Source organism: Podarcis tiliguerta (assembly GCF_965153285.1).
Source record: "Podarcis tiliguerta genome assembly, chromosome: 8".
In the NCBI taxonomy this organism is placed as follows: Eukaryota; Metazoa; Chordata; class Lepidosauria; order Squamata; family Lacertidae; genus Podarcis; species Podarcis tiliguerta.
Genome location: NC_139541.1, coordinates 58,597,173 through 58,623,245, shown reverse-complemented (window position 1 = coordinate 58,623,245; position 26,073 = coordinate 58,597,173). Strand labels below are relative to the sequence as shown.

Below are 26,073 nucleotides of genomic sequence, written 5' to 3'. Positions count from 1 at the left end.
CAGGCGCTGGGACCGAGCGTCGGGAGCGCACCCCGCCGCGGGGATTCGAACCGCCGACCTTTCGATCGGCAAGTCCTAGGCGCTGAGGCTTTAACCCACAGCGCCACCCGCGTCCCCTCACCGGCACATTAAATCACAAGTAAAGTATACATTAAAACAAAGCAATTAAATAGTTTTAACAGTAAAAACTATCAGATGGGGAAGTTCAAGTTCAGGGGAATGCTTCCCGAGATAGGTGTATTTTCAAGAGCCGGTGGCATGCCAATACTGATGGTGCTTTATATTTCAGCTGCTTTAGGGAATTGCACAATACCAGTGCCATCAGGGAAAAATCCTGGCTCCATATTACCTTTGGTGCCATCACTAAAATTGTCCATTGAAACATGAATCTATTGTGAGCACTAGATTGTTTGGAATCCACTAAAACAGATGGTAAAGAAACCCATTGGTAGCAACTTGCAAAACGAAACAATGCAGTCATACTTCATTTACTTAAATTTTTTGTACTTTGTCTTTCCTCATAAAAAGCACAAGGTGGCTAGCAGCATTCTCAAATCATAAATCAACAGTTGAAAATGTCAGGAGGAGCTTGCAAGCCTATATCCATTTTCCTGGGAGTAAGCCCCATTGAATTCAATGAGAGCTACTTCTGAGCAGACATGGGTCTGCATTGTAAAAAGCAGAGAAAGGTGCTTCGAATAGGCAGAGATGGCTAAAACCAATAAAAGCACCACCTAAACCATTTAAAAGGTTCTGCAAAGCCATGTAAGAGGAGCTGTACTTTCCCGTGAGCTGTAGAGCAGCCACCTTGTGGCCATTAATTTCACTGCAGACAGGTGGTAGTGACAATAAAGGTTTATTATTATTATTTATTATCCAGAAATTGCTGGACTCTGAGCTTCCCCTCATCTCTCACCACTGACTGCACTTGCTACTTAACAACAATTCTCAAGATCACTTACAATGATCAAATGAGACAGCAATACATAATAGAAAAAATTGGGTGATAGACCATGGAATCAGAGTAGACTCATTGAAATTAATGGATCTGTTAAGTCAATTTCAGTGGATCTACTCTGAGAATGACTAACCTTGGCTATCCTCTGTTTTATACAAGCAGCTCACAATAGAGAAGGGACTTTGAGCCTTAGATGGCAGTCATACCCAATCCTGGTTAAGGACAATTAAAAACAGAGTTTTGGAATTTTAAAAGGGGTTTGCTGCCTGTCTAGACATAAGCCATGATGGGGCCCTTTCTTCATTTTTGGCACCACAACTTCCAAATGGAAGTCGGGCAGGCATGTACTTAACAGTGAATTGAAGAATTGCACAAACTTACCTACATTCCCCACTCCTCAATGCCTTTTGCCTTTTAAGGGTTATTTCTAGGTTTATTGGAAGGTGGTGGTACAGAACAGTGCTTTAACCCATCTTGCTTACTGAAGCTGCTAAATTCAGACTTTTAAAAAATTATATCTTCTTCTGAATCCTCCACTGTGTTGCAAATCAGAGCGCACACTTTTTAACATAAGCATAATTCAGCCTTTTGGGTGTCTTTGATGCTTGGAAGTTTGAATGTCTCTTTGAAAAGGCAAAAGAAAAAAACAAAAAAAAAGCTCTAACTTTGATCTCTCTCTTTTGTCTCCCTGCTCTCTTCCTTCCACAGCTGTTACATTTGGAAAGTGAACCCCCACCCCACCCCCTGCCTCTCAGGCAGCTTTTATGCCTTTCTTATGGGGTGTTCACTGAGTCTCAAAGGGCTGAGCAAAGTGGCTGCTCAGTTAACTCTATGCCTGCTGTTTAGTTAGAATGCCTGGATTGGTGGTGCTGCTGGTTCCAGGATTTGGGAGCCAAGATGCTCCTGTAGGCAAGATGCTCACAGTGCCCCCCATCCTTGTTGTGTGCTCAACTCACCATCCTTGCAATTATTATTATTATTATTATTATTATTATTATTATTATTATTATTTCTCAGAGCAACTTCACCTCACCTTGCTTTTAGAACTTTGAGAAAGGGTCAGTGAGAACAGAGTGATGACGCTTTACAATTTTATTATATAGTAAGATAGGCTATCCCACCTTTCCTCCAAGAAGCTCAAGGAGGTATACATGATTTTCTCCCTCTGTTTTGTTCTCAAAGGAACCCTGTGAGGTAAGTTAGGCAGTTACTGGCCCAGTGTTGCTGAATGTGGATTTGAACTCTTGGCTCCTGGATCCCTAGTGAGACACTCTAACCCCTGCACATGAGCTACTCCTTGTTCTTTTTCTCTCCCACTTGCTCAGAGATGGCAGATAAGCAGGCAACAGCTATGAGGAAGAGGAACAGGAGGTTCCAGGGCAAAGGGAGGGTTCCTTTGTCAGCCCCAGGGCCACATTTCCTTGGAGGCAACCTTCTGGGGTCCTCATGACTGGTGCATGGGGCCGCGAGCAACAAGTGGTGGAGTGACAGATGTGATGCTTAACCTTTGCTACATTCCAGAATGAAAAAAATGGTGGGAGATCAAAATAGCCACATGTGTCCCATTGAGGCCAAAAAGTTTTTCTGGGCTTCCCACAATCGTACCATCAAGTGCTGAGCTTGCTGCTGGCTCTTCAGATAGATAACCTTGAAAGCAAATGGTGGATAATGAAATCTGAGAAGACCGAAGGGGGGTTGAGCAGGGCTTTAAGTTTCCAGTGCTGTCCATATTGGGTGCGAGTGGGGCTACAGTGACCAGCAATGCTCTTTGTCTTTGTCTATGGCTAGCGGGAATGAAATTAGTTATGGAAGGAAGCCAATACACACAAAATGTCATGAATGGTATAGTCAGGCTGCAGTGTGTAGTATCCAGAGACAGGCAGAAGGTAGACTAGGGCCTACTGGTGGATCTCAGGGATTCTTGACACCCAGCTGTTTAACGATCAACAGCAAAACAACTTTCCTCATGTAACTTAGGCTGTGGAAATGAAGAAAGCTTTGGGAACACAGCAAACTGCCTTATGCTGAATCAGACCAGTGGTCCATGTGGTTCAACAATGTCTACACAATGACTGGCAGTGGCTCTCCTGGATTTCAGACAGGGATCTCTCCAACCCCGACCTGGAGTCAAGATGCAGGGGACAGACCCTGAGAACTTCTGCATGCCAAGCAAATGCTCTGTCACTGAGCTGTGGCTGTATTCCCTTAAATTGCCTGTTTTAATTTTAGACTCTGAATGGTCTTATGGATGGGAATAAGCTCTTGTTTTACTTGCTGGGTTGTCTTAATGGGATTGCTTCATGGTGCATTTTAATTATGGCCATTTCTATTTTCATGGGATTGTTTTAATGTGCATTTTAATTATGGTGTATTTTTAATTATTCTGTATTTTAAGAATGTCATACTGTTGGTTTTTAGGCTTTGCAGGCCGGTCGAAATCCGTTTGGGCATTAAGCAGTATATAAATGGAATAACAACAGCAGCAAGACCTACTGTGCCATTGTACTTCAGGCTTCCTCCAGCTGTTGTGCAAGCTTACAACCTGTTATGTAGCAAACCTGGAATTGCTATCAGCAGTGGTACTGCCTCCTGAATCAGGGACCCCTCCATATTATCTACCTGTCTCCCTCTGACACAGGAGTTTCCCCATGAGATTCTTACAGAGAAGCTGCTGATATGTGGGCTGGATGAGCTAACTGTTAGGTGGATTTGTAGCTGGTTGGCTGAGCAACAGCCAGATAGTGCTCACTATAATGCTTCCTCATCATCCTGGGAAAAAGTAACAAGTGGGGTGCCGTAAGGTTCTGTCCTTGGCCTGTTGTTGTTCAACATCTTTATAAATGATGGATTGAGGGGATACACACCAAATTTTCAGATGACACCAAACTGGGAGGGAGAGCCAATGCCACAGAAGACAGAATCGGGTTTCAAGATGACCTTAATGGATTGGAGAACTGGGCCAACGATGACAAAATGGATTTCAATATAGACAAATGTAAGCCTACACACTTAGGCAGGAAGAACCAGTTGCACAAATATAAGATGGGGACACCTGGCTTGCCAGTATTACATATGAAAAGGATCTAGGTGTCTTAGCTTAAGGTGAGCCAACAGTGTGATGCAGCAGCAAAATACCCTAATGGTATTCTAGGCTGCAACAACAGAAGTATAGTGTCTGCTCTGTTCTGCCTTGGTAAGACCACACCTGGAGTCCTGTGTCCAGTTCTGGGCACTACAATTTAAGAAGGATCTTGACAAGCTAGAACATGTGCAGAGGAGGCTGACCAAAATGATCAAGGGTTTAGAAGCCATGCCTTATGAGGAACGGTTGAGTTTGTTGGGAATGTTCAGCCAGGGAAAGAGGAGACTGAGAGGAGATGTGATAGCTATCTTCAAATATCTAAAGGGCTGCAACATGGAGGATGGAGCAAACGAGGACCAAAACCAATGGATTCAAGTTAGAAGAAAGGCGATTCTGATTAAACACCAGAAAGACTTTCTGATGGTAATAACTATTCAGAAATGAAATGCCCTCCCTTGGAAGGTGGTGGACTGTCCTTCCTTGCAGGTTTTTAAGCAGAGGTTGGATGGCCATCTGTCATGGATGTTTGAGCTGAGATTTCTGAATTACGGGGGGGTTGGACTAGATGACCCTCAGGGTCCCTTTCTAATCTGATTCTGCAGTTCTGTGATGCTCTTTTTGTGCCTTTCCTTTGATGAGAAGAAAGGAGAGAGGGAGGATGAAAAGCTAAATGCCAAAATGGGACATGGGAGGGACAAGTCTACTCACTTCAGCTCACCAGATGAATATGTGTGCATGCATGGAAATAAGAGGAGCTTCCTTTGCTGGGATCCCACACTTTGGTTATTCAGCTTTCCAGGCACTGTACTGTTAAACTTTGCAGGATATGGTGGGCGACCTAGCTGCTTTTGTTTGCAGAGATCCTTTTTTCCGGTGCTGATTCATATCCTCTCCCCGTTTCTTTGTGCTCTGTTCTGCTGACAATCCCGCAATGCAAGTTCTGCCAAGACAAGAGCAATTGTGTATGTGCAACATGCATTGTGGGGGATGGGGCTGAAGTGGGGAGGGAACCAAGCACCACCCCAGAAAGTGTGTCATTTTGGGGAATGAGAGGGAGGAAAAAAAATATCACAAAGGTTTAAAGGACTGTGGCTGATTCTTTTTAAAGGCAACATTGTTTCCTCTATTTTCAGGTGGTGAGTGGCATTTTTTATGTAGCCCAAAACAGCTCCATGGGCACAAGAGAAAGATATCAGTAGGTTTGGGAGAACCTCAAGATTTGTAGAAATAAAAAGAGGGAAACCTAAAATCAACAACAGTGAGAGAAAGGCCTGCATTCTGCCCTGAGGATGCTACAATCAATGTTTTTGCCTCGTGGGGGTCATGTGCTACTGTATTTTAATACTTTGTTGGAAGCCGCCCAGAGTGGCTGGGGAAACCCAGCCAGATGGGCGGGGTATAAATAATAAATAATAAATTATTATTATTATTATTATTATTATTATTATTATTATTTGCGGCTGGGCTCGCTTCCTTGAGCCAGCTGCCACTATCTGCCCTGCAGGCAGCACAATACATTGGCAGCCCTGCTACTCCTCTTGCACTGTGTGTGATGTGTGAGGGGTAGATGAACACTGGGTTGGACTCATTGGCCTCCTGGTGTCCCCCCACCCCTAGCAATGCCACTCTGACTCCTGTTTCCTTTGGGGAAATCCGCTTTACATACACGCACAGGTGCACTGCCCCACGGCCAGCTGCTGTCTGCACAATTGCAAGGATTAACCTCTGACAGGGAGGGTTGTGCGTGTGGGGAGAAAGATAGAGGGAGGCCACGGGGGAGGGGGGCAAATCAAGACTCGCACATCAGAGAGAACACAGCAGGATTTCTTGAGAGGAACGCACCGTGGGAGCAGGGAATACAGACCACCATGGAAGGGTAAGAAGGTTATTTGGAAGAGACTTGGAGGTTTCCTGGGTTGGCAGGGAGGTGCCAAGGATGTGCTGGAGGCTGGTCCATTAGGGAAAACGAGGTGCTGCCCCACCAACCTTAGTCTGCCCTCAGGCAGCCCCCACCTGCCTTCCTTCTGGGGATGCAGGAGAAATTCGATACAGTTGGCCTTGAAAGGCAAATCTACTTAATTCCCAGTTTCTGAAACCAAAGCGCAACCTTCCTCCAAAAGGCGCACTTGTCCGAATTTTGCAATGCGGTTTTCCAGCCCAAGAAGTGTGTACAAAAATGCAATTGCTGTGCATAAGAATGGATACATTGGGGGAAATAACATACACAGAAGGAAAATTGCATAGCAAAAAATGTGAATGGTAGGAGAAATGGAGACTAAAATGCTGGTGAGTTTTCTTGAGGTCCCACCTCACCAAACTGATGAAGAAATGTGGAGAACTGAATTTAAGAGTAGGAAAATAAGAACCTGAGAGAAACCAAAACCAACAGACTTGTCCATGCCTAGACTGAGACTTGAGGTTTTCCTGGGTCGGCAGGATGGTGCCGAGGAGCAATGGTGGATGGTCCATTAGAGTGAACGGGGTGCTGCGCCACCAACCTCACTCTGCCCCCAGCCAGCCCCCACATGCTTGCCTTCTACTTACAGCCACTTCCAGGGATGAAACTACTCACCAGCTTGTTCCTCCTGGGGCCCTGCCAATCTGCTCTTTTATTTTGGGCGTATTCTGCAACAAGTTATTGAAGCAACTAAAATGCATCAGGTGGATTTATTCTGCATTAGTTTGTTCTGTATTGCTTCCCCAATGCAGGAACAAACAATACTAAAAGTGAGATCATGTGTGATCTCACTGATGGCATCAAGAGCACAAATCATCATGAACGTGCAAAAAAAAAGGATGTGTGTGTATAGTCTCATTGTTGTAGAACTCAGCAGGGAGGAGGATGGGAAGCGAACTAGAACTACAGTGGTACCTCGGGTTACAGACGCTTCAGGTTACAGACTCTGCTAACCCAGAAATAGTACCTCAGGTTAAGAACTTTGCTTCAGGATGAGATCAGAAATCGTGTGGCGATGGTGCGGCAGCAGCGGGAGGCCCCATTAGCTAAAGTGGTGTCTCAGGTTAAGAACAGTTTCAGGTTAAGAATGGACCTCCGGAATGAATTAAGTTCTTAACCCGAGGTACCACTGTAGTTGGCTCTGCCTGTCATTGGCTCTGGCGCCACCTACTGTTGGCCTCCCTGCCTTCTGCCCTATGGGGCACCAGCCACCACTTCCAAGGTGAAAGCACTGAAAGATTTTTGGAAGGTTCAGCTGGGCCAACTGGGGTGAAGTGGGCTATTGGAGCTGCAAGGATTTGCCTGGTTGTGTGTCTAGGTATTGAGTTGGAGGGAGGTTTATAGCCCCAGGTGCCATTTCAGATGCTAAAGCAGCCATCACCAGCCTTGGTTTCTTAAGCACTTCCATGCTTGGTTTTAAAATTAGAACTGCCACTCTTTGCTCTGCAAAAAGGGAGTGAACATTGACATAAAGGGCACACTGGCTGAAGTGTGGAAAGATATGTAGCTTGTGGGGGGGGGAAGAATGATGACTGGGCAATGCCATAAACTCTTAGCCTGGGAACACCTAATGGTCAAGAATGATGCTTATACTGGATGGTCCAGAGCAGAGGCAGATTTAGGAAGTGCAACTGGTTGTCCTACACTGGGTGCTGAGCTGAGAGGGCATTGCAGGGGGTGCCACAACAAGAAAGAATAATGGAAGGCAAGAGGGGGTGATGAATGTTGCTGTTGCACAGGGTGCTGCTGAAATTTGAGAGCCCAAAGTTTGCCACAGGTCCAGAGTGACCTAGCATCCTCTTTCTATTTAAATTATTTGAATGAAACCAACAATGCTATCTCCACCCCATTGCTGTGGGTACATATGCATTGGCCTTCCCCAATGTGGTGCCCTCCAGATGTTTTGGATTACAACTCTAATCAGCCCCACCCATTGAACAGGGGCCATGCCAGAGAGTCGGAGTATGAAATTCACTCCCACATGATAAAATGACGGCCAACAACTTGGATAGCTCAGTTGGTTACAGCGCGGTGTTGATAACGCCAAGGTTGCAGGTTTGATCCTTGTATGGGATAGCTGCATATTCCTGCATTGCTGGGGTTTGACTAGATGATTCCCAGGGTCCCTTCCAAGTCTACAAATCTATGATTCAATGAAAAGGGGATTTGACAAAATCACAGAGGACCAAGCTAGCATTAGCTGTCATGCTTTGTCCCTTGCCTTGAGGACACCTCTGCAGCCACGGCAAGATGAAGCCACATGTGCACATATGCAGAGGTTTATAACTTTCTGGCAGACAAAACGTAGCTCCCATTTGAACTCGAACTGTGCTTTCATCCCCCGGAAAAGCTGCCCTCCTCAAGACCCGTGCTCAGTCCCATTTTAAAGATCTCAACCATCTCATCAATTAACCCTTTGTAATGGGAATCCCCCCATGAGACCCCACACCCTTTTTGCTTTGAAGCCCAGCTCCCCTGACCCTGCATTTTTACATGTTGAGCCAACAGAAGAAAACAAAAAACCCTCCCAGCTACTTTTGCGCTGCCAAAGCTGGATTTTCAAAACTTTTGCGAATACTGTAAATCGACAACTGTTTCCACCTGCCTGCTCTATCCCTGCAGTGTTTTGCCCAGCTGGTATCGAAATGACTCAGTTGTGATAAATAACCACAAAAAATGATGACAGTCGTTTGCTAGCATGTTGCAGAAAGCTGGGCTTTAAGTGGGCTTCTTGTGCATGGGTAGTTTGGCTTGCTGGAAGCAGAGACAGAAAGGCAGAATTGCATCGAGACACACTGTGCTTCGCTCGCCAGGATTTCGACTGCATTTGCTGGGTAAGAATGGAACCTAAGCTGATTTAGGAGCACCGATCTCTGCTCTGGAAAGATATCGACTCTGCCCTGGAGCTCATTTCTGTGCAATAGATTCACTGAATTCCCCAACATTTTTTATTGTCCGGGCTCCTCTGCAGCTTGACCCAAATAAATGTTGCAGGTGGTATTGCATGGTAACTCCATGGGGGGGGGGGAGGGATGGGGGGGAAACCCCTCCACCTGCTCAAGATCTACATGCCAAACTGTTGCTAAAGGCACAGGAGCAAGGGCAGTGAGAAAGGTTTGGCAACCTCTAAGATCCATCAACTATAACTGGGACCAATTCAGACTACTTCTTATTTAGCTTTTATTTTATTGTTTTAGTGTTATGTTCACTCAGGAAGGCTTGATATGGAATGCTAGAGGGATCTTGGAAAAATGATGCCTGTGATTTTCTCCAGTGTGAGTGTGCTCAGGTTTGAGCAACTAGGCAAAACAGCAGAAGACGCCAGTCTGGTTCCAAATTATTTCATTCTGTTGTGGTTTCCCTTGCAGAACTGTATGGCAGCAAGAAACAATCACCCCAAATCTATCTGGTAAAATGCTAGCTAATCCATGTTTGTGTGTAGGGCCAGTTTAGTATAAAGCATTTTGCTAATGAAGAACTAGGTATTTTTTCTGTTAAAATGTCTGTGTGTCAGGTGTATTTGTTGTGTTTTTTAACCTCCTTATTTAAAAGTCAAATCAACTTTCTCTCCACTACACCAGACAAGAAACAGTTGATGATGTTATTGGTGGGAATGTGTGTGTGAAATAATAATTGAGCTACTATTAAACCCACAACTACCTTTCTTCAACCTCGATGGGGTAATTTTCAGCTGGATTTTTGTTGCAAGAATAATATATATATTTGAATTTGGCATCCACAATTTCAATTCCCACTTTGCCCCTAGTTCCCCTTTGTTCTGACCCAAGGAAAATAAACCTTGAACTACTTTTTGCTTTGATTAGCCGATCCATGCTTTGGATTGCATTTCCTTTTTCTCTGCCAAAGTTGGGGAGGAGAGAGAGAGAAAAAGAGAGCGGGAGGGAGAGGAGATTTCACTAAGCTAAATGTTTTAGCTCCTCCCGGCAGCTTCAGCTGTGCTCTGGCTTGGCAGTGAGACTCGGATAAGAACAGGTGAACTGTGTTGGGAGCTGGCGAGGCACGGGACTTTCCGGCGCTAAGCCCCGGCAGCTGCTGGCTGGAGCCAGGAGCCATGTCTCCACCAAAGGGTGGAAGCTCTCGGAGGCATCTCCTTGCAGCTGTGCTACCCTTTCCTCCAGAAGAAACTTCCAAGCATCAGAGCAGCGTGCTGGAAAGAGAGAGTCAGACTTCCTGGAATGCAAGTGGGCTTTTCCTGTGCTTAAAACTTTCTGAGGATTATTGCAGTCTCTCTCTCTCTCTCTCTCTCTCTCTCTCTCTCTCTCTCTCTCTCTCTGTGTGTGTGTGTGTGTTGGCTTCTTCAGTCTTGCCTATCTTGCTCATCCCTTTTCTGTCTGTGCCCATCTGTCCATCCATCCATCCATCCATCCATTGCCTTGATCATCCATGTACTAACTAACCCACCATGTCCTTTCACTAAGAAAGTGTTTTGTCCATCATTCAACCATTCACTAAAAAAGTGTCCTGTCCATTATTCATCCATTCAGTTGATCTAGCCATCTACCCACACTATCCATCTGCAAAGTGTTTCCCACCCGCCAGCCATAAACACCCACAAACTGGTGTGCCACCTTCTCCATCTCCCTATCTACCCCCTTCTTTCCTCATTGATTTTGCTTTGTTTTGGTCTGATGACGAAACTCCCTCCTTTCTCTTCTTCTGGCAGCATTGGGATGAACAACTCCACCACCTCCGGGCTGGTGGTTGGCCAGTGCCGGCTCAACGACCCTGTGCAGTTCATCCTGGTGCCGGCTGTCTACTGCCTTGTGTTGTGTGTGGGACTCCCGGGCAACGTGGCGGCCTTGCTGGTCTTCTTACAGAGCGGACGGGTGAGGAAGGCTATCCGCATCTACCTCATCAACCTGACACTGGCGGACATCTTCTTCAACCTCACGCTGCCATTCTGGATCCCTTACTATCTGGCTGAGGGGCATTGGGAGCTGCCGGAGGCCTTCTGCCGCTTGGCTGGAGCCACTTACTACTTGGCTACCTACAGTGCTATGGCCTTCATGACGCTCATCAGCCTGAACCGCTACTGTACTGTTGCCAAGCTGGAGATGGCTTTGAACAGGCCCTTGGGGGCACTAGTGGGCTGTGCTGTGGCCTGGCTGCTGTGCTTTGCCTGCGCAGTCCCCTCCTTGCTGACCCAGCAGACCTACCAGGTGGAAGCGATTAGCATGAAATGCTTTGAACAACACTCGGGGAGGAGGAGTTATGCCTGCGCCATGGTGGTTCTGTTTGCAGCCTCCTTCCTGGTTGTGTTAGGGGCCTACATGTCTATCATGAGATCTCTCTCGGCCTCAGCTGGCACCTGCCAAGGTGGGCACCGCCGGCGGGCACGTGCCATGGTCCTGGGCATGCTGCTGGTGTTTGTGGTCTGTGTGGCACCCTACCATCTTTCTCTGGTTCCCTGGGTGGCTGACCGCATGGCCAGTTCCTTCTGCAGCCCTCCGTCTTTCTTGGACAACCTGCACATGTTGAGTGTGGCTCTGTTGAGCCTCAACAGCTGCATCGACCCCCTCATCTATTGCTTCTCCATCAAACGCTTCCGGACTGATTTGTGGACGATGGTGCGGAAGGTCGTACGCTGCCTCCCGCTCCCCTCAGCGGTGCCGCCGCCACCACCAGAAAACAGATCTCCACCCAATATTCGGTCATCATCCTTAACTTCCTCATAGCTGGAGTGAAGGTCCTTCAGATGGAACTATCTCAACCTCCCTTTCCATCATTTGGACTTGATGTTTTTGAATTTGATATTGCCTACAGACCTCTTTTTGACCAGACTGTGGCTTGCAAATACCAACCATACTGTTCCTGTCTATCATCCACATGGAATTCATGAGGTTGAAAGGGGGTTGGGTTGGCAGAGCTTATACAACCAGGTTTTTCCAACCATGGTCAAATCAAGTGATCCACAACTGGTGCAGAGGTAAAGCACAATTTTAAAAGGATCACACAGAAATGGCTGGAAATGAGAACAGACAGTGAATGACCTGGCCATAGCTGTAAAGCTCCAGTTAATAGGTTATTTTCCTGGATGGCTTCATCATTTTAGTTCAGTGGTATGCAACCTTCAGCCTGCAGGCTGAAACAGGCATTATCAGATTTCCCCATTTGGCCTGTAAGGCTGTTTTGGCCAAGCCCCACCAAGCTGCCTGATGCCCACCTGATGTCATATATCGGGGCTGGGGAACCTCTGGACCTTCAAATGTTGTTGGCTGCCAATTCTCATCAGCCTCAGCAATAATGGTCAACGGTTAGGGATGATGGGAGTTGTAGTCCAGCAACAACATCTGGAGGGCCACAGGTTCCCCAACCTGGTCATAGAGGTGTGGGATAAATAAAGATGCAGTTGAGGTTGGTTGTGTTTTTTTTGCAGGAAGTGATGATCAGCTGATCAGTGGTACTTGCAAATCCCTGTGCACTGACCTCCACATGCACCAATCCTCAGTGATTGCTGGGGCTTTCAGCGTGCTGTTTGTGGGTCTTTGGAAGCCCTGTGCCTTTGCCTCCACCGTTGAAACTATGCAGGCAGAAACAGACCACGTGTTGTTGTGATGTCAGATGATTGACAGGTGGGTGGCCCCAGCCACCTGTCAGATTTGACCCATGAGGATTGAGGGGGATAAGAATCTGGTGGCTGGAACCAATGTCCCAACCCTTGTTTTAGGTTAGAAGTTGGCAAATAGGGGGATGATGACAAATGTGCCGACTCTTCGTTGGCCGGATATGGTTTCAGGGTGTTCCAGATGCTGACATAGGAACATAAGAAAAGCCTGCTGGACTCTGTACTGATTGCCCATCTAGTCCAGCATCCTGTTCTCAGTCAGATGCCTCAAAGGGAAGCATGCAAGCAGGACCTGAGCACAAGTAGCCTCTCCCCTCCTGTATTTCCAGCAACTGGCCTTCAGAGGCGGAGTGGAGGCAGAACATACTCACTGTGACTAGAAGCCCTTGGTAGTCTTATCCTCCATGACTTGGCCTAATAATGGAGGTCCTCCACCCCTGAAGGCCACCCTCCACTTCCCCCTCTCCCTTTACATTAACGTCCTTTTACTGTTCACAGACATTGCGCAATGAAGCTTCTCCTCCCGCACATCGCATCATCTCTGCCTGGGTCAGCTTCTCTTGTTTCTTCAGCCTCCCCAGTGTAGGCTTCTTGCTTCCCTCCCCACAACTTGCTTACCTGCTTTGACTTTTGGAAATGAACTCCAGCTTGCTTTTCTGGCTTTCAGTGGTGCCTCACCCACCAAGCATCTTGCCTTGGCTTAGCCTACTCTCTGAAGGAAGGCCAGACTGAAACTTGCCGGTGCTTCACAGATTAAAAATGTAGAAAGGACCGAAACATTGTCTTGGCCTGCTGTATGTGGAGTTGTCAGCTTTTTAAACATACCTTTGTTGCTGTGCCTTTAATCTCGGACCAGATCACTGCCACAGGTTTTACCCAGACATTCCTCCTGACTGAGCCTCCTCTTTTAATTACTCTGTTGTTTTAATGAGATCGTTTTATTGCCTGTTTTATTTATCTATCTATCATTACATTTCTATCCCGCCATTCCCTGCCCCCCCAGGACTCAAGGTGGCGTACATCATTCTCCCCCTCCCCATTTTATGCTTGACAACAACCCTGTGAGGTAGGTTAGGCTGAGAGACAGTGATGAGCTGAAAAGTCACCCAGTGAGCTTCAATGACTGAGTGGGGATTTTTGAAGCCTGGTTGGCCAAGTCCTAGTCTGATACTGTAACCACTATGCCACACTGTCTATACAGGTTTCTATTCCAAGGTTTTGAGTGGTTTTCATATTTCAGTGTTTGAATTGATTTGTGTACTTGTAAAACACCAAGAAGCCTATTTTGACATTAACCAGTATATACAGTGGTACCTCAGGTTACCAACTCTTCAGGTTACAAACGCTTCAGGTTACAGACTCCGTAACTTGGGTTAAGAATTTTACTTCAGGATGAGAACAGAAATCACACAGCGGTGACGCGGTGGCAGCGGGAGGCCCCATTAGCTAAAGTGGTACCTCAGGTTAAGAACAGTTTCAGGTTAAGAACAGATCTCTGGAACAAATTAAGTTCTTAACCTGAAGTACCACTGTAACGTAATCATAACTGAGAAAAAATGTAATTGCTGGAGCTCCTGCTACTATTGAAGGCACAGCTCCAGGGAATGGTTGAAAAGCTGGCAACTCTGGCTGTAGATATCCAATTTTTTTTTGGCAACAGACAGTTGTGTGCTGGCTCCTCCTGAAGCAGGAGGTGACAGTAAACTGACCATGAGCACATTTCCCTTCCCCCCCACCCTTTTAAAAAAAGCATCAATGAAAACAGGGGCAAGATACAGCCAGGGACACGTACCAGTGAATAAACACTTTCCCACACCAATGGGGACAGTCGGTGGGTGGGTGTGTACTCCTTAGAGTGGCCATTTATCCATCACCAAAAAAGAAAGAAAGAGGACAAAAGAGGATACAGATTTGCATAAAATTTGCATGTGCTAATTTATATGTACAGATGCAAACTTAGAAATGATTACTGTAATTTAAATAGAAATACAGTTCATCTCTCCATAGTAGGGAAGACTGTGACCAGGTGTCCTCTGTGCCTGCCTGCTCAGTCTGTTGTCCAAATGCTGATGGTGGTGGCTGGCCAACTCTGAGGCCTCTCTTGCTCTCCCTCCTTATGGTTCTTGTATCGTTAAATCATTCCTGGACTGGACACCCCTTCCATTAAAGCAGTAGTCTTCATCTGGGGACTTGTTTCTTAATTCTGTACCGTCTATTTGCTTGCTTGCTGCTGCTGCTGCTGCTGCAACCCACCTGAGATCAGGCCATGTCCCACCAGCTGAAGACCAATGAAACAGAGGACGGTTTCAAACAGACGACTGGCAGCCCTTCCAATGGAGGACCGTCCTCTGTAAAGTTGGACATGGGAGCCACCCTGATCCCATAGAAGAACATGGGACTTCTCCAGTGCCAGATTTTATTTATTCACTCTGGCCTTTTGAACAGTTCTCCATAATGTCTGCAGTGCCAATCATCTTTCCTCAAGCCAGCGGCAGACAGGCCACCTAGGAGAAAGGCCACTGCTCAGTGGTTAAACACCTGCTTTGAAGGCAGGAGTCCCCAGGTTCAATCGCTGACATCTCCAGGTGGAGCTGGGAGGGAACCCAGGCTGAAATCCCAGAGAGCCAGTCAACAAAGACAAACGCTGAGCTAGATGGACCCATGGTCTGATTCAGTATAAGGCAGCTTATTACGTCCCTATAAAATTCAAATAAGAAACCAGAGAGCCACGATGTCAAAGGTTGACCAGGCCCCTCAGCATGCCTCCCAAGCAATGCTCTGGGCCTGGAGTAATCAAACAGTAATTATTTTAATTCTTCTTATTAATTCTTCTTCTTAATAATAGTAATAATAATAATATCATAATCATCATCAGTATTGTTTCCATTACGGCTAAATTTCATTACAATAAAAATGGAACCACACGTCACAGTCACTGTACAGTAGTTTGTTTTGTCTTAACGAGTGGAAAGCCTTCTGCTTCTAGGCACATTGCTAAGAACTAAGATGTGGACAGAGGCTGAGATCGAGAGAAGACCGCCTCTCGGTTCCCTGGCATGGCATTGAGAAGACAGGCCGGGCACCAAGTTTCGGAGGTGGGTCGCCATCCCTTCGTGTCTCTAAGCTACAGGCAGATCTCAGCACGGTGGAGGCCCCGATTCCTGGGAGAAGCTCCTGAGATCCACCTATTTTTCAACAAGTTACTAAGACATGAGGTTGTTGTGGAATTCTTCCCACTGACTGGACAAGACTTGGCCCAGGGGGTTGAAAAGATTTGGGTGCGCATCCCACTGGGATGTCCTCCTGCACTGAAATGATGGTGCAGTCCCCATTCATTTCAGAGGGACTCATGGAAGAGACATTCTTTGTGGGTTGTGCCCATAATAACTAAGGTTGTTTGGGATATATAGATAGAATCCTTAAAAAAAAAAAAAACCAAGGGGGGGGGAACACCTTATGATAACTTTCATAGTTGATACAGTCATGGCTAATAAAATTAACATGTTGGATCTAGACTTCTCCATGCATGCTGCAACTGGGTGTACCCTCCCAATGTGTCAGACCACAACTCTTGTCAGCCAGAGCTGGCATGACTGGTGATGGGAGTTGTGGTCTAAAACATCTGGAGGGCACCAGATTGGCCAAGACTGATTTATGCACAAAAAGGAGGCCAATGAGAAAAGGAGGTTGCCAGGAAGAGCAGCACATTAGACACCCATGGAGGAAACTAAATAGTACAAAATTCAGCCAAGATATGCATAATTCCCAAGGCCTGTTGGAGATTAACACAGGTTAATGTGCACAATTCCTTCTTCGTGGAACGGTTATGCACACATTCTCCATGAACCCTAGTGAATGTGCACAGTGACTGGTTCTAATGCACATTAGCAGCTCAACTTACATTTTCCTTAACACACACACACACACACACACACACACACACACAGAGCAATCTTGCCCTCTTCGGCTATTGGGTGGAAAGTCTATGTTCTGTCAGACAAATAATTTCAATGTTTATCTTCTCCAGGATTTGATTTAGAAAATAGGGTGGACTGTGCAGTCCTGTATACGTCTAATCAGAAGGATGCCCTATTGAGTTTAATGGGACTTACTCCCAGAGGTGTGGGAATTGCAGCCTAAAAAATAACTGTTAGGAAAGCCTTTTTCAGAAATGTCATTTTAGAGGCTATTTATCAAAAGAAAGGACTATTTCTTTTTAAAAAACAAACAAACAACCAATCCACAAATGGCTAGAAATTTGGGTTATTCGGTCTTTTCCAATGCAAAATAAAACAAACAAAGGGTTTGGGATGAGCCTGGTAACCGTTATCAAAACTCTTTTAAAAACAGCAGCAGCAGCAACTTCCTTCTGATAAGTAAACACTGCAATTTTATGCAGAAAGAAAGAAGCATGATTTTTTGTGGTTTTTTTGTATGATGGTTGATACTAGATGGTAGATTTCTTAAGGATTATATGCCCTATGGGTTTCTTGCTAGTGCTACAGTTATGTGATTAAAAGTTAAACTTTTATACTATACAGTTATATATCCCAACCAGCCTTAGCTGTTGTGCTTGTCGGTCACTCAGAACCCTTCAGTATGGAAGTGACGTTAAAACCTTGCAGGTGAGGGATGGACGGCAGCCACTGAAATTATGAAATATCACTTCCACCTTGTGCCCTGAATATGGTTGGTTTGGGGAGCTCCAGACAGCACATTGCTTACCCGTGGGATTTCCCAGCATCTATCAGTCAGGAAGTTCCATACAGTCCAGTCACGGCAGCCAATCAGGGATCACGCTCCCAGGATGCCAGGTGGCACACAGTCCCTTGCCCTTGATTTGGGCCTGTCCTTGCTTGCGAAAGTGTGGCGAAGAGCAGGGTCCGTGGCACGTCTTCCATGGACTCCTTCCGGATGAGGTGGAGCCTCTCCTAAGTCAGCAGTGGAGGGTGAGATTAAAAAGGCGCCTCCAAAAGGTTTTCACAGTGCGGGGGTGGCGGTGGGGCTCCTTGGTTTCGAAGCCTCAAAAAGTAGCACTTAGCTTCATCTTCCCCCAGATGCCGGATTGCCAAAAATCCCTGCTCCCTGCTTTACTTGGATATGGCACCCAACTGCCTCCATAGATGGAAGAAGTTTGGGCAAACTCTTCCCCTACAACTCCATGGAACATGCTACATTGTGGGTGCGCTGGGAAGGGAGGGTGTGTGTGTGGACCATGTGACTGTGAGCAGGAAGAGAGCACAAGGATGCTAAAGGATGAGAACTTTGGGGATCACCAGGAGGAGGGCACAGAGGAACCCAAAAGTGCTGGGTCTCCATCAGCAATGCCTCCTGACATTTTTAACTCACTGGCAGCGTATGCTCAAACCCAGAAAACCAAGGACTCAACCCATACCATTTCTCCCAGCCCTCACCACTGGAGGCGGCACTTACATGTAGGCTGCCCTGAAAGATGGGAGGCTTGGTGATGAGGAGATATCAAAAGGTATATGTCCAGCCCTTCAGTGTCTTGGCTACAGATGTGTGTGATTTTTGTCCCCACCCACCCCAGAGTAATTCTGCTGATTTCCTAAAACGTTTCTCTCGAAATTCTTAAAGATGCTTTTGCCTGAGCAGGACCCCCCAAATCTACCTCGAATTCAGTTTCGGGGTGACATTTGGTGGCGACTTAGAGGTGTGTGGAACTCCCCTCCCCCTGAGAAATTTCATACATCTTATTGAAATTCTTGCACCTTCTTTGTAGACATTTTATATGCGAGCAAGCCCCCCTCCCTGCATTTTGCTTTGCATTCATCCAAATTGGGTAGCACCCCCTAGTCTTGACGTTTTGGAGATATAAAGGTATAAAGAAGAGGAAAGATCTTAACTTATTTGCAGGTCTACTCCTTTTACACTATATGTGGATACACAGATTATTTGGGCATTTATGAATGTGCTACCTTTGCGGCTTTATTTACTTATTTATTTTATTTTAAAAGTCCCCTGTAGCTTAGTGCTAAGATGCAATGAACTACTTCTTTCACTTCCACAAGAATGCTTCATACTGTGCCACAGCCAAGGATAGACTGATATGGGAAACTCTGCTACCGAAGAGGCTCACCTGTTCACTGTCCAGGCACTCTCTGGTGAAAGCCAGTTGCAACTAATGCCCACTACAGTACTTTACCTCTAAAAGCGCTTCAGTGTGGAAGGTGGGAATGCTCAAAAGCAAATGGAGTTAGTTTACTCTCCACTGTGTTGGTGGGGCAGACAGCGCAGGAGAGAAATCTCTGTTGAAATTTCCTCCTGGACTGAATGAACGTGCTTTGAGATGGCAATGAGGGAATGTGTCTCTTTTTGTGAATTGTGCCCCAGAGATTCAGGACACGCCTCAATGGTTCAACTCGGTCGACAAGAGGCACAAATCCAGGCACGAAGTCTGGAATCAAATCCCCACTAAAGGCAGCTGTACACAATCAAACACCCTTCTTCTTCTTACAGTTAGTTTTTTTTAAAGAACAATTTGTCATCGTTGAAGCTCACTTTTGCTGACATTGGACTGATTTCTATGAAAAGAGAGTCACGGATAAGCGACTTTCTGGTGACCTTGGCCTGTATTGATGAAATGTTGTAAAACAATTGCTCTAAAAGGCACAGGGGAAAAAAATAGGAATGGCGCGGTCATGCTTTTAATGCCCTTGATATTTTTAATAGAAAAACAAAAAGGGGAACTTCTTAGTGGCATCACATAGGGCTCTTACGAATCTGGTCAGAGGCCTTTCAAAATACCACTGTGCCTCCATAGCAGCCTCCAACCCTCACTGCATCCTTTTGGCTCTAGGCCAAATGGTTTTCAAAGTGTGTTTTGGGGAGCCTGAAAGATGGCTGGGTGGTTTCTCAGAGGTTCTTCAATAAGAGGACTTGGAACAGTGGACAGGTTTTCCTGAAAGAGTTCCAACCATCATCACAAGGCCTGACGCCACCATGTGGCATGGTCAGGTAAATGCTGGGGCCCATCCCATTAGCGGTGCCTATAGAGGACCACTGCTAGACAGTAGTCCCCTGCTCTGGCCCCATAGGGGGCCACTTGCACCTGACATTCTGCCTTGTGGGTGGAAAAAAGAAAAAAAAGGCCATTGCTACAAAAAACTCTGTAGCGGCCATTTTGTTAACCCACAGTGTGCTAGAACTTCCTATGCATTGTGGGAAAATAAAGACTGAGGGAACAGGTGCCCACTCAGATATACCCATAGGAGGAGGACCTGCGCTCTTCAACCTTGGGTTCTCAAAACTTGTTGGGCTACAACTCCCATTCTGTCCGAACTCTGTCTAAACTGGCTAGGGGTGATGGGAGCTGTAGCCTGACAACATTTGGGGCCCTTATGTTGAAGAATCATAGAATCATAGAATCATAGAGTTGGAAGAGACCACAAGGGCCATCGAGTCCAAGCCAAGCAAGGGGACTTTTGACCTGTTGCAATGTGCATGGGTTCAGTGGCCTTTGTTCAGCCTTGGCAAACAGAAAGATGTGGAAGCTCTTCCCTCAAGGTAGAAAACTTGAAAGCTGCTGGCTGAGGCTAATGCCAGCTTCACACCACTATCCCATTCCCAGGACTGAGTGCAAGCAGTGGAGACTGGAGACAGGAAGGAAGGGGCATCCGAGCAACCAGACAGGTTGAAAGGCTCTAGGGCAGAGAAGGCAGGGACTCTGCTAGCAGCTCCACCTATCTGCCAGCAGAGGGCAGTGTTGCATTTCTTTATAAGGCATCACTCTGTGGTCTTCAGAAAGGCTCACAGATAGATTGGCTACTTGCTTACAGCAAGGCAGACATTTGTGGGATGTCTGGTGTGGGTCAGAAGGTTTAATGGTGGAGCGTCTCAGGGTGCTTCCACATGGCCAGAATGGGCATGAAAAGGATAAGGGGGGGGGGGGGAGGAAGGTAGAAGGGTGGGTCTGCATGCACTGAATGTTGGGAGCAGTAGGGTATTCCCCCACTCACAAATAATATCGCTTCATATACCCCACTAGATGCAACTCTTGGAAATGACCTTGACAATGAACTATTTTCCCTACAGACTCATCACTGTGTTCTAAGACAGGAGTGGAGAACCCCTGGCCCATAGACTGAATGCAGCTCTCTAGGGTCCTCTATCTCACCCATGGGACTCTCCCCAGACTGTGCCCCCTTCTGGCCCTGGTCCTTCCCCTCCCCAAGTATGTGCCCTTGAGCAGGGACAGGGTCTCTTGCTGCCCATTATGCCAGGAACTCCCGCCTAGACCACTGGATGCCAAGTGTTGTCCTCCAAGTGTTGTTGAATCATAGCTCCCATCATTCCCAGCCACCATGACTGACCATCACTGTTGGTCCTGCTGGCTGGGGCTGATGAAAGTTGGGAGTCCAACAACATCTGGAGGACCACAGGTGTTCCCCATCTCTGATAGGTACGCAATGGCGATTGGCGCCCACTGGGACTGGTAGGGTGGAAGGCAAGGAGACTAGCAGTAGGTGGAGTCAGAGCCCATGACAAATAGAGCCACTGCCTGACTGCTTGTAAGTAAGAGGGGCGGCAGCTGGAGGCTGGCTGAGGCCAGGCTGAGGTTGGTGGGGCACTGCTGCTATGACCTCAGGTGGATGTACATTGACTGTGCATAAAGCTAGTCACCACTGCACCCAGCTGAAAGCAATGCACTTGGTTTACAAAGGCCCGAGGAATTTGAGCTCTGCTCATGCATTCGTTGAATGCATATAGACTTGCAGTGTGGAAGAAGGATGGGGGCAAGCAAGGAGACTGCTCCCCACAATGTCCCCTTTGCTGTGTCATCCACCCTTACCTTCCCACATTGGTGGGGAAGGTCTGAAGATGGCACACAGTTGCACACAGTTCCACTTGTGCAGGTTGGGTGGTTGGTGGTGCCAGAACTCAGAGACATTCTAGCAAGTTGAATGTTGGAAGATTCAGGAGAGACAAAAAAAAGGTCCTCCACACAATTCATAGTTAGAGAAATTCAAGGAGGAGATGGCTATCAATGGCTGCTCAACTGGACATGTATGTTCTTCCTTCACTGTTGGGGGCAGAATGCCTCTGAGTACATGCTGGGAACCATGAGTGGGGCCAGTGCTCTTGCACTTAGGACCTTACTTAAGGGCTTCCCAGAGGCATCTAGTTGGCCACTGTGAGAACAGGGTGCTGGACTAGATGGGCCTTTGGCCTGATCCAGCAGCAGGGCTGGATCCATTTTTCTAGAAAAGGAGGTGCTGGAACTCACCCTCTTTCTCTTATAATGGCAATGGTGCCCACCTGAGAGGGGCCGGAATTGAGTTCCGGCTGAAAAAAAGCCCATCATATTCTTGTGATTTTACTCCATGTACTTCAGGCAGTGACATCAACACAAGTCATGGGCCAAGCATCCACCGTGGCTCCTGAGGTCAGCAGGCTAGAATGGAGGCTGCAGGCAGTGCATCCTCATGATGCTTCATCTCTGTCCTCTAACAGAGGGAGATGACTGGGAAGGAATGGGAGGAGGCACCCAGAGGTGTGTGTTGCTGCTGTTGCTACTGCCGCCCCCTCCCCCAGCAACCATTGCCTGAGGCAGATCACTTTGCTCTGCCTAACAGTAGGGCCAGTTCTGTACATGAGCCATGGGTTACTGCCAACCCCAGGTCATTTCTTTCCTTCCTCTTCCACAATGCATTGTGCTGCTTTATTGCATGCCCTAATTATCACCATGCAGTGGGTGTTTCCCCTTTTCTATAGTACCGGTCACCAAGGGCCTGATATGATGACAGAAGGGAACAGGGTGGGTTTCACTGAGCACTACGGAAAGGGGGAGATCTCAAAACTAGGATGCCATCTCTGATGGCATGGTGGGTTGTGCTTCTCTTAACATCCCATCCAGCCCTGGGAAAGTTATGCAAAAAGAGCCCCCTGAATAGACAACCCAGCCTTCCTTAACCTGGTGCCCTCCAGCTATTTTGGACTACCTGCTAGCTGGGACTGATGGAAGTTGTAGCCTAAATCAGCTTGTGGGTACCAGGCTGATGTAAGCCCCTTGAAAGCCATTGATTCATCTCATGCATATTCCAAGCACGTCACCTGTCCTAGATCAGCAGTGGCTGCCCTATTCTCTGTCCAAATAAGGACTGGGCATAGCCTGAATCAGGGCAGGAGCAAAAAGCCACCTGACAATCGGATTACAATGCCCTAGCATGAATTACAGCTCCTAATTACCTTCTCAGCTCACCCTCCCTGCATACTTGATGTGACAGCTGATGTTTGAGTCTGCATCTGAGGCCATGTCGGCTCCGTCGCCGGATGAGCCATCCCACCAATGTACTTGTTTCCACTGGAACTGTGTGACACTGGACTCAGCCATCTGCTTGCGCAAGCCGGCAAAGGAGACCCACCAACACAGTGAATGACTGTCACTGGGTTCAGCTCAGGACTAGCTTTGAACAGGGGACAGAGCTTGTACTGGCTGAAGGCTGCACACTGGGTTGTATTCAACTTACGTTTCATACAGGCTAGACCCATGGGCATCAATGAACCTAGATTAGTCATGTCCATTCATTTCACTGGGTCTACTCTGAGTATGACTAACAGTGGATACATCCCCCTAGCTCTATCTGCCAAAGTTTGCATGATGAAATACAGGCAGAGGGCATCTGCTTTGCATGCAAAAGGTCTGCGGTTCAATCCTCGCTATCTCCAGGTAGGTCTGGGAATGCCCCTGGCCTGAAACCCTAAAAAACTGCTGCTAGTCAGTGTAGACGATACTGAGTTAAATGGACTAATGGTCTGATGGAGTAGAAGAAAGCTTGCTCTGCTCACCACCATGTAACACTATTTTTGCCTCATTCAAGTTGCAGGTTGCAGTGATGGGAGCAAGGCATGTTGCAACATGAGCACTATGCCCCTGACTCCTGAATATTTTACACTCCCTCTCCCATGCACACATCTTCTGAGACTTCACCAGCCACTGTCCCCACTTTCAAGCTTAGCATTGCAGCCATAAGGTCTAGAAACTTATTTCTTGGAAGATGGGAAAAAAGCTCAGTTCTGCGGCCACCTCAACACTCTGTGCTCCTCCCCAGCTCATGGATCCAGCCATTCTGTTGGTGGGCTGTTTATTTTGCGGTCACGTTTTTTTCATTGACCCAGTGGAAAGATTAACCCAATGGAAAGATACCCTGTCATATTCAATTTAAGCCTATGCTTCTCGGCCAATGCAATATGAACAAGATGGCAACTGAGTGGGCAGGAACTGAGAAGATGAAGAGCTCCACTGTTGGTTCAGATCAAAGGGTGGGCACCTAGTCCAGCATCCTGGCTGCCACTGTGGCCAAGAAGATGCTTCTTGGAAGCCTGCAAGCATGACACGAGGGCAATCACCTTCTCCTGCTGTTGTTCCCCCAGCTACTGGTATTCTGAGGAAATGCAGGGCTGTGATGCTTGTGTAGTTAGTGCTGCTTTTGGGAGGTCAGAAACGCTAAGCTATTTCATGCTGGTCTGGACTTCTGCTTCAAGCAGGACTTAGGATTTCCTCCTAAGGTACTGCAAGGAGAACGTGGATGGGGAGACGTGACACTAGAACTCATGGACATCCAATGAGGCTGAATATTGGAAGTCCTTCTTCATGCTAAACTATGAAATTCTCTCCCGCAAGAGGTAGTGATGGCCACCAACTTGGATGGCCTTGAAAGAGTTTTAGACAAACCTGCCGAGGATAAGGCTATCAATGGCTACTAGCCACGGTGGCTGTGTTCTACCTCTGCCACTGGAGACAGTATGCCTTTGAATACCAGCTGATGGGAATTGCAAGTGGAGCCGCCGTGCTCAGGTTTGCAGGCTTCCCACAAGCATCTGGTTGGCCACTGTGGGAATAGGGTGCTAGCCTAGATAGGTCTCTGGTCTGATCCAGCAGGGCTCAACCCTGGGCCTCCCTCCAACCCAAGCACTCTGGCTACTCAATCAATGGCCTTTGAGAGGCCTCCTCCATGCCTCCAGCCCCAAACCTTGAATTTGATTTGGGAGGGTGAGGCAAAGCTGGTAATGGCTGTTGGTGTTTTGCTAGGTCCTTTTTGTCATTGTGAAATCAACTCAAGTTGATTTCTCCATGAGGAACTGGATTCAAAAGTGCCGGCCTACGCTGATTTCCTCTGGCCTCCTTTTGGAAGGTTTTCTGTGGCATGGCAGTTCCAGTCTTGACATGTATTGGAAAATACCATCATGTCTCGTCCTGGAAGATAAAACAGCTGGAAGACCCTCAGGTGATCATCTCAAACAGGGATGGGCGACCTCTGGCTTTCCAGATGTTGGTGGACTACATCACCTCGGACCACTGGGTCAGGGGTGCCAACTTGAATGAAATATTGTGGGGGCCCAGGTAAGCCTGTTGATTGCATGACACAGTGCATGAACACCATTTGAATGGCAATGCCCATCATTTTTTGCAGGGCTCCAGCCCCCTCAAATATTTTATTCCAGCGGCCAAAGCCCCCACGGCCCCTAGGAGTTGGCTCCTATGCACTGGTCCATGCTGGCTAGAGCTGATGGTAGCTGAAGTCCTGCAACATTCTGGCAGACCACAGGCTCCCCACCCCTGATCAGGTACAACCCCTTAATATGCACCAATTATTATGTTAGAAAACACAGCCACACACACAGCCACACACCCTGAGTACAACCCTTTAACATGTGCCAATTCTTACGTTAGAAAACACATGTACACACAAACACACATGACAGAATGGTGGAATGGTGGGATCACTGAGCCCCTGTATGGTGCAGAGTGTTAGTCTAGGACCAGGAAGTCATGGTTTTGAATCCTTGGTCAAGCATGAAGTTCACCTTAAAGCAGCTCATTGCATCTAAGCCCAATCTACTTCACAGGGTTGAAGAAAATGGGAGCACCTCAAAGCCACTCCTCTGGTCTCTGATGTAGTCCTTCCCACATCATCCTGCTCCCCCACTGGGTTGATGCATTACCAGAGTAGTGTAGGAGAAGTCATGAGGCGTTGTCAACGATGCTGCTCTCACATCATAAGAATCATTGTCATGATACAATATATCCTCAACCTTCCAAATCCCAAAGTGATGTTTTCTGTTCCTCTTCTAGAAAATGCCATCAACCGCTCTTAGCACCCCATAACCGCACTTAGTAGCTTATTTTCGCCGTTTCTTCTTCTTACTCTTTGCTCTCAGTGGTGAGGGTGAATAATCACGCCATCTATTTTCATGTTGATGCCCTTTTAATTTTATATATATATGTAAATTAGTCCTGTTACTCTTCCTTTCTCTAAGCCAATGGCTTTTAAAACTGTGTCCCAGGGAACTTGGGTGCGTGTCTGTGTGGATCTGTTGATGAGAAGACCAGAAAAGGTGGATAAGCTTTCCTGAAAGATCTTATCCACCACCATCCTTCTTTCATTGCAAAGTGGAATTGCAGGAGGAAGCTAGGCCGGTTCTAGGGCCTAGTCTTAGTTTACAGCCACTCCTCCAGACCTGTAAGA

General features: G+C 47.0%; 1 protein-coding gene across 2 annotated transcripts; it reads left to right on the top strand.

The window, feature by feature from the left end:
• The first annotated feature begins 8,269 nt into the window (after positions 1-8,269).
• Positions 8,270-16,029, top strand: LOC310683382 (platelet-activating factor receptor-like). 2 transcript variants are annotated; one of them, XM_083453276.1, is made up of 2 exons: positions 8,270-8,831; positions 10,682-16,029. In XM_083453276.1, the coding sequence occupies exon 2, from the start codon at positions 10,689-10,691 to the stop codon at positions 11,691-11,693; it is 1,005 nt and encodes a 334-aa protein (XP_083309402.1). In that variant the 5' UTR covers positions 8,270-8,831; positions 10,682-10,688; the 3' UTR covers positions 11,694-16,029. The 2 variants fall into 2 exon arrangements, with proteins under 2 accessions (XP_083309402.1, XP_083309401.1); XM_083453275.1 differs by lacking the exon at positions 8,270-8,831 and adding an exon at positions 9,093-9,406.
• The last annotated feature ends 10,044 nt before the right edge of the window (positions 16,030-26,073 follow it).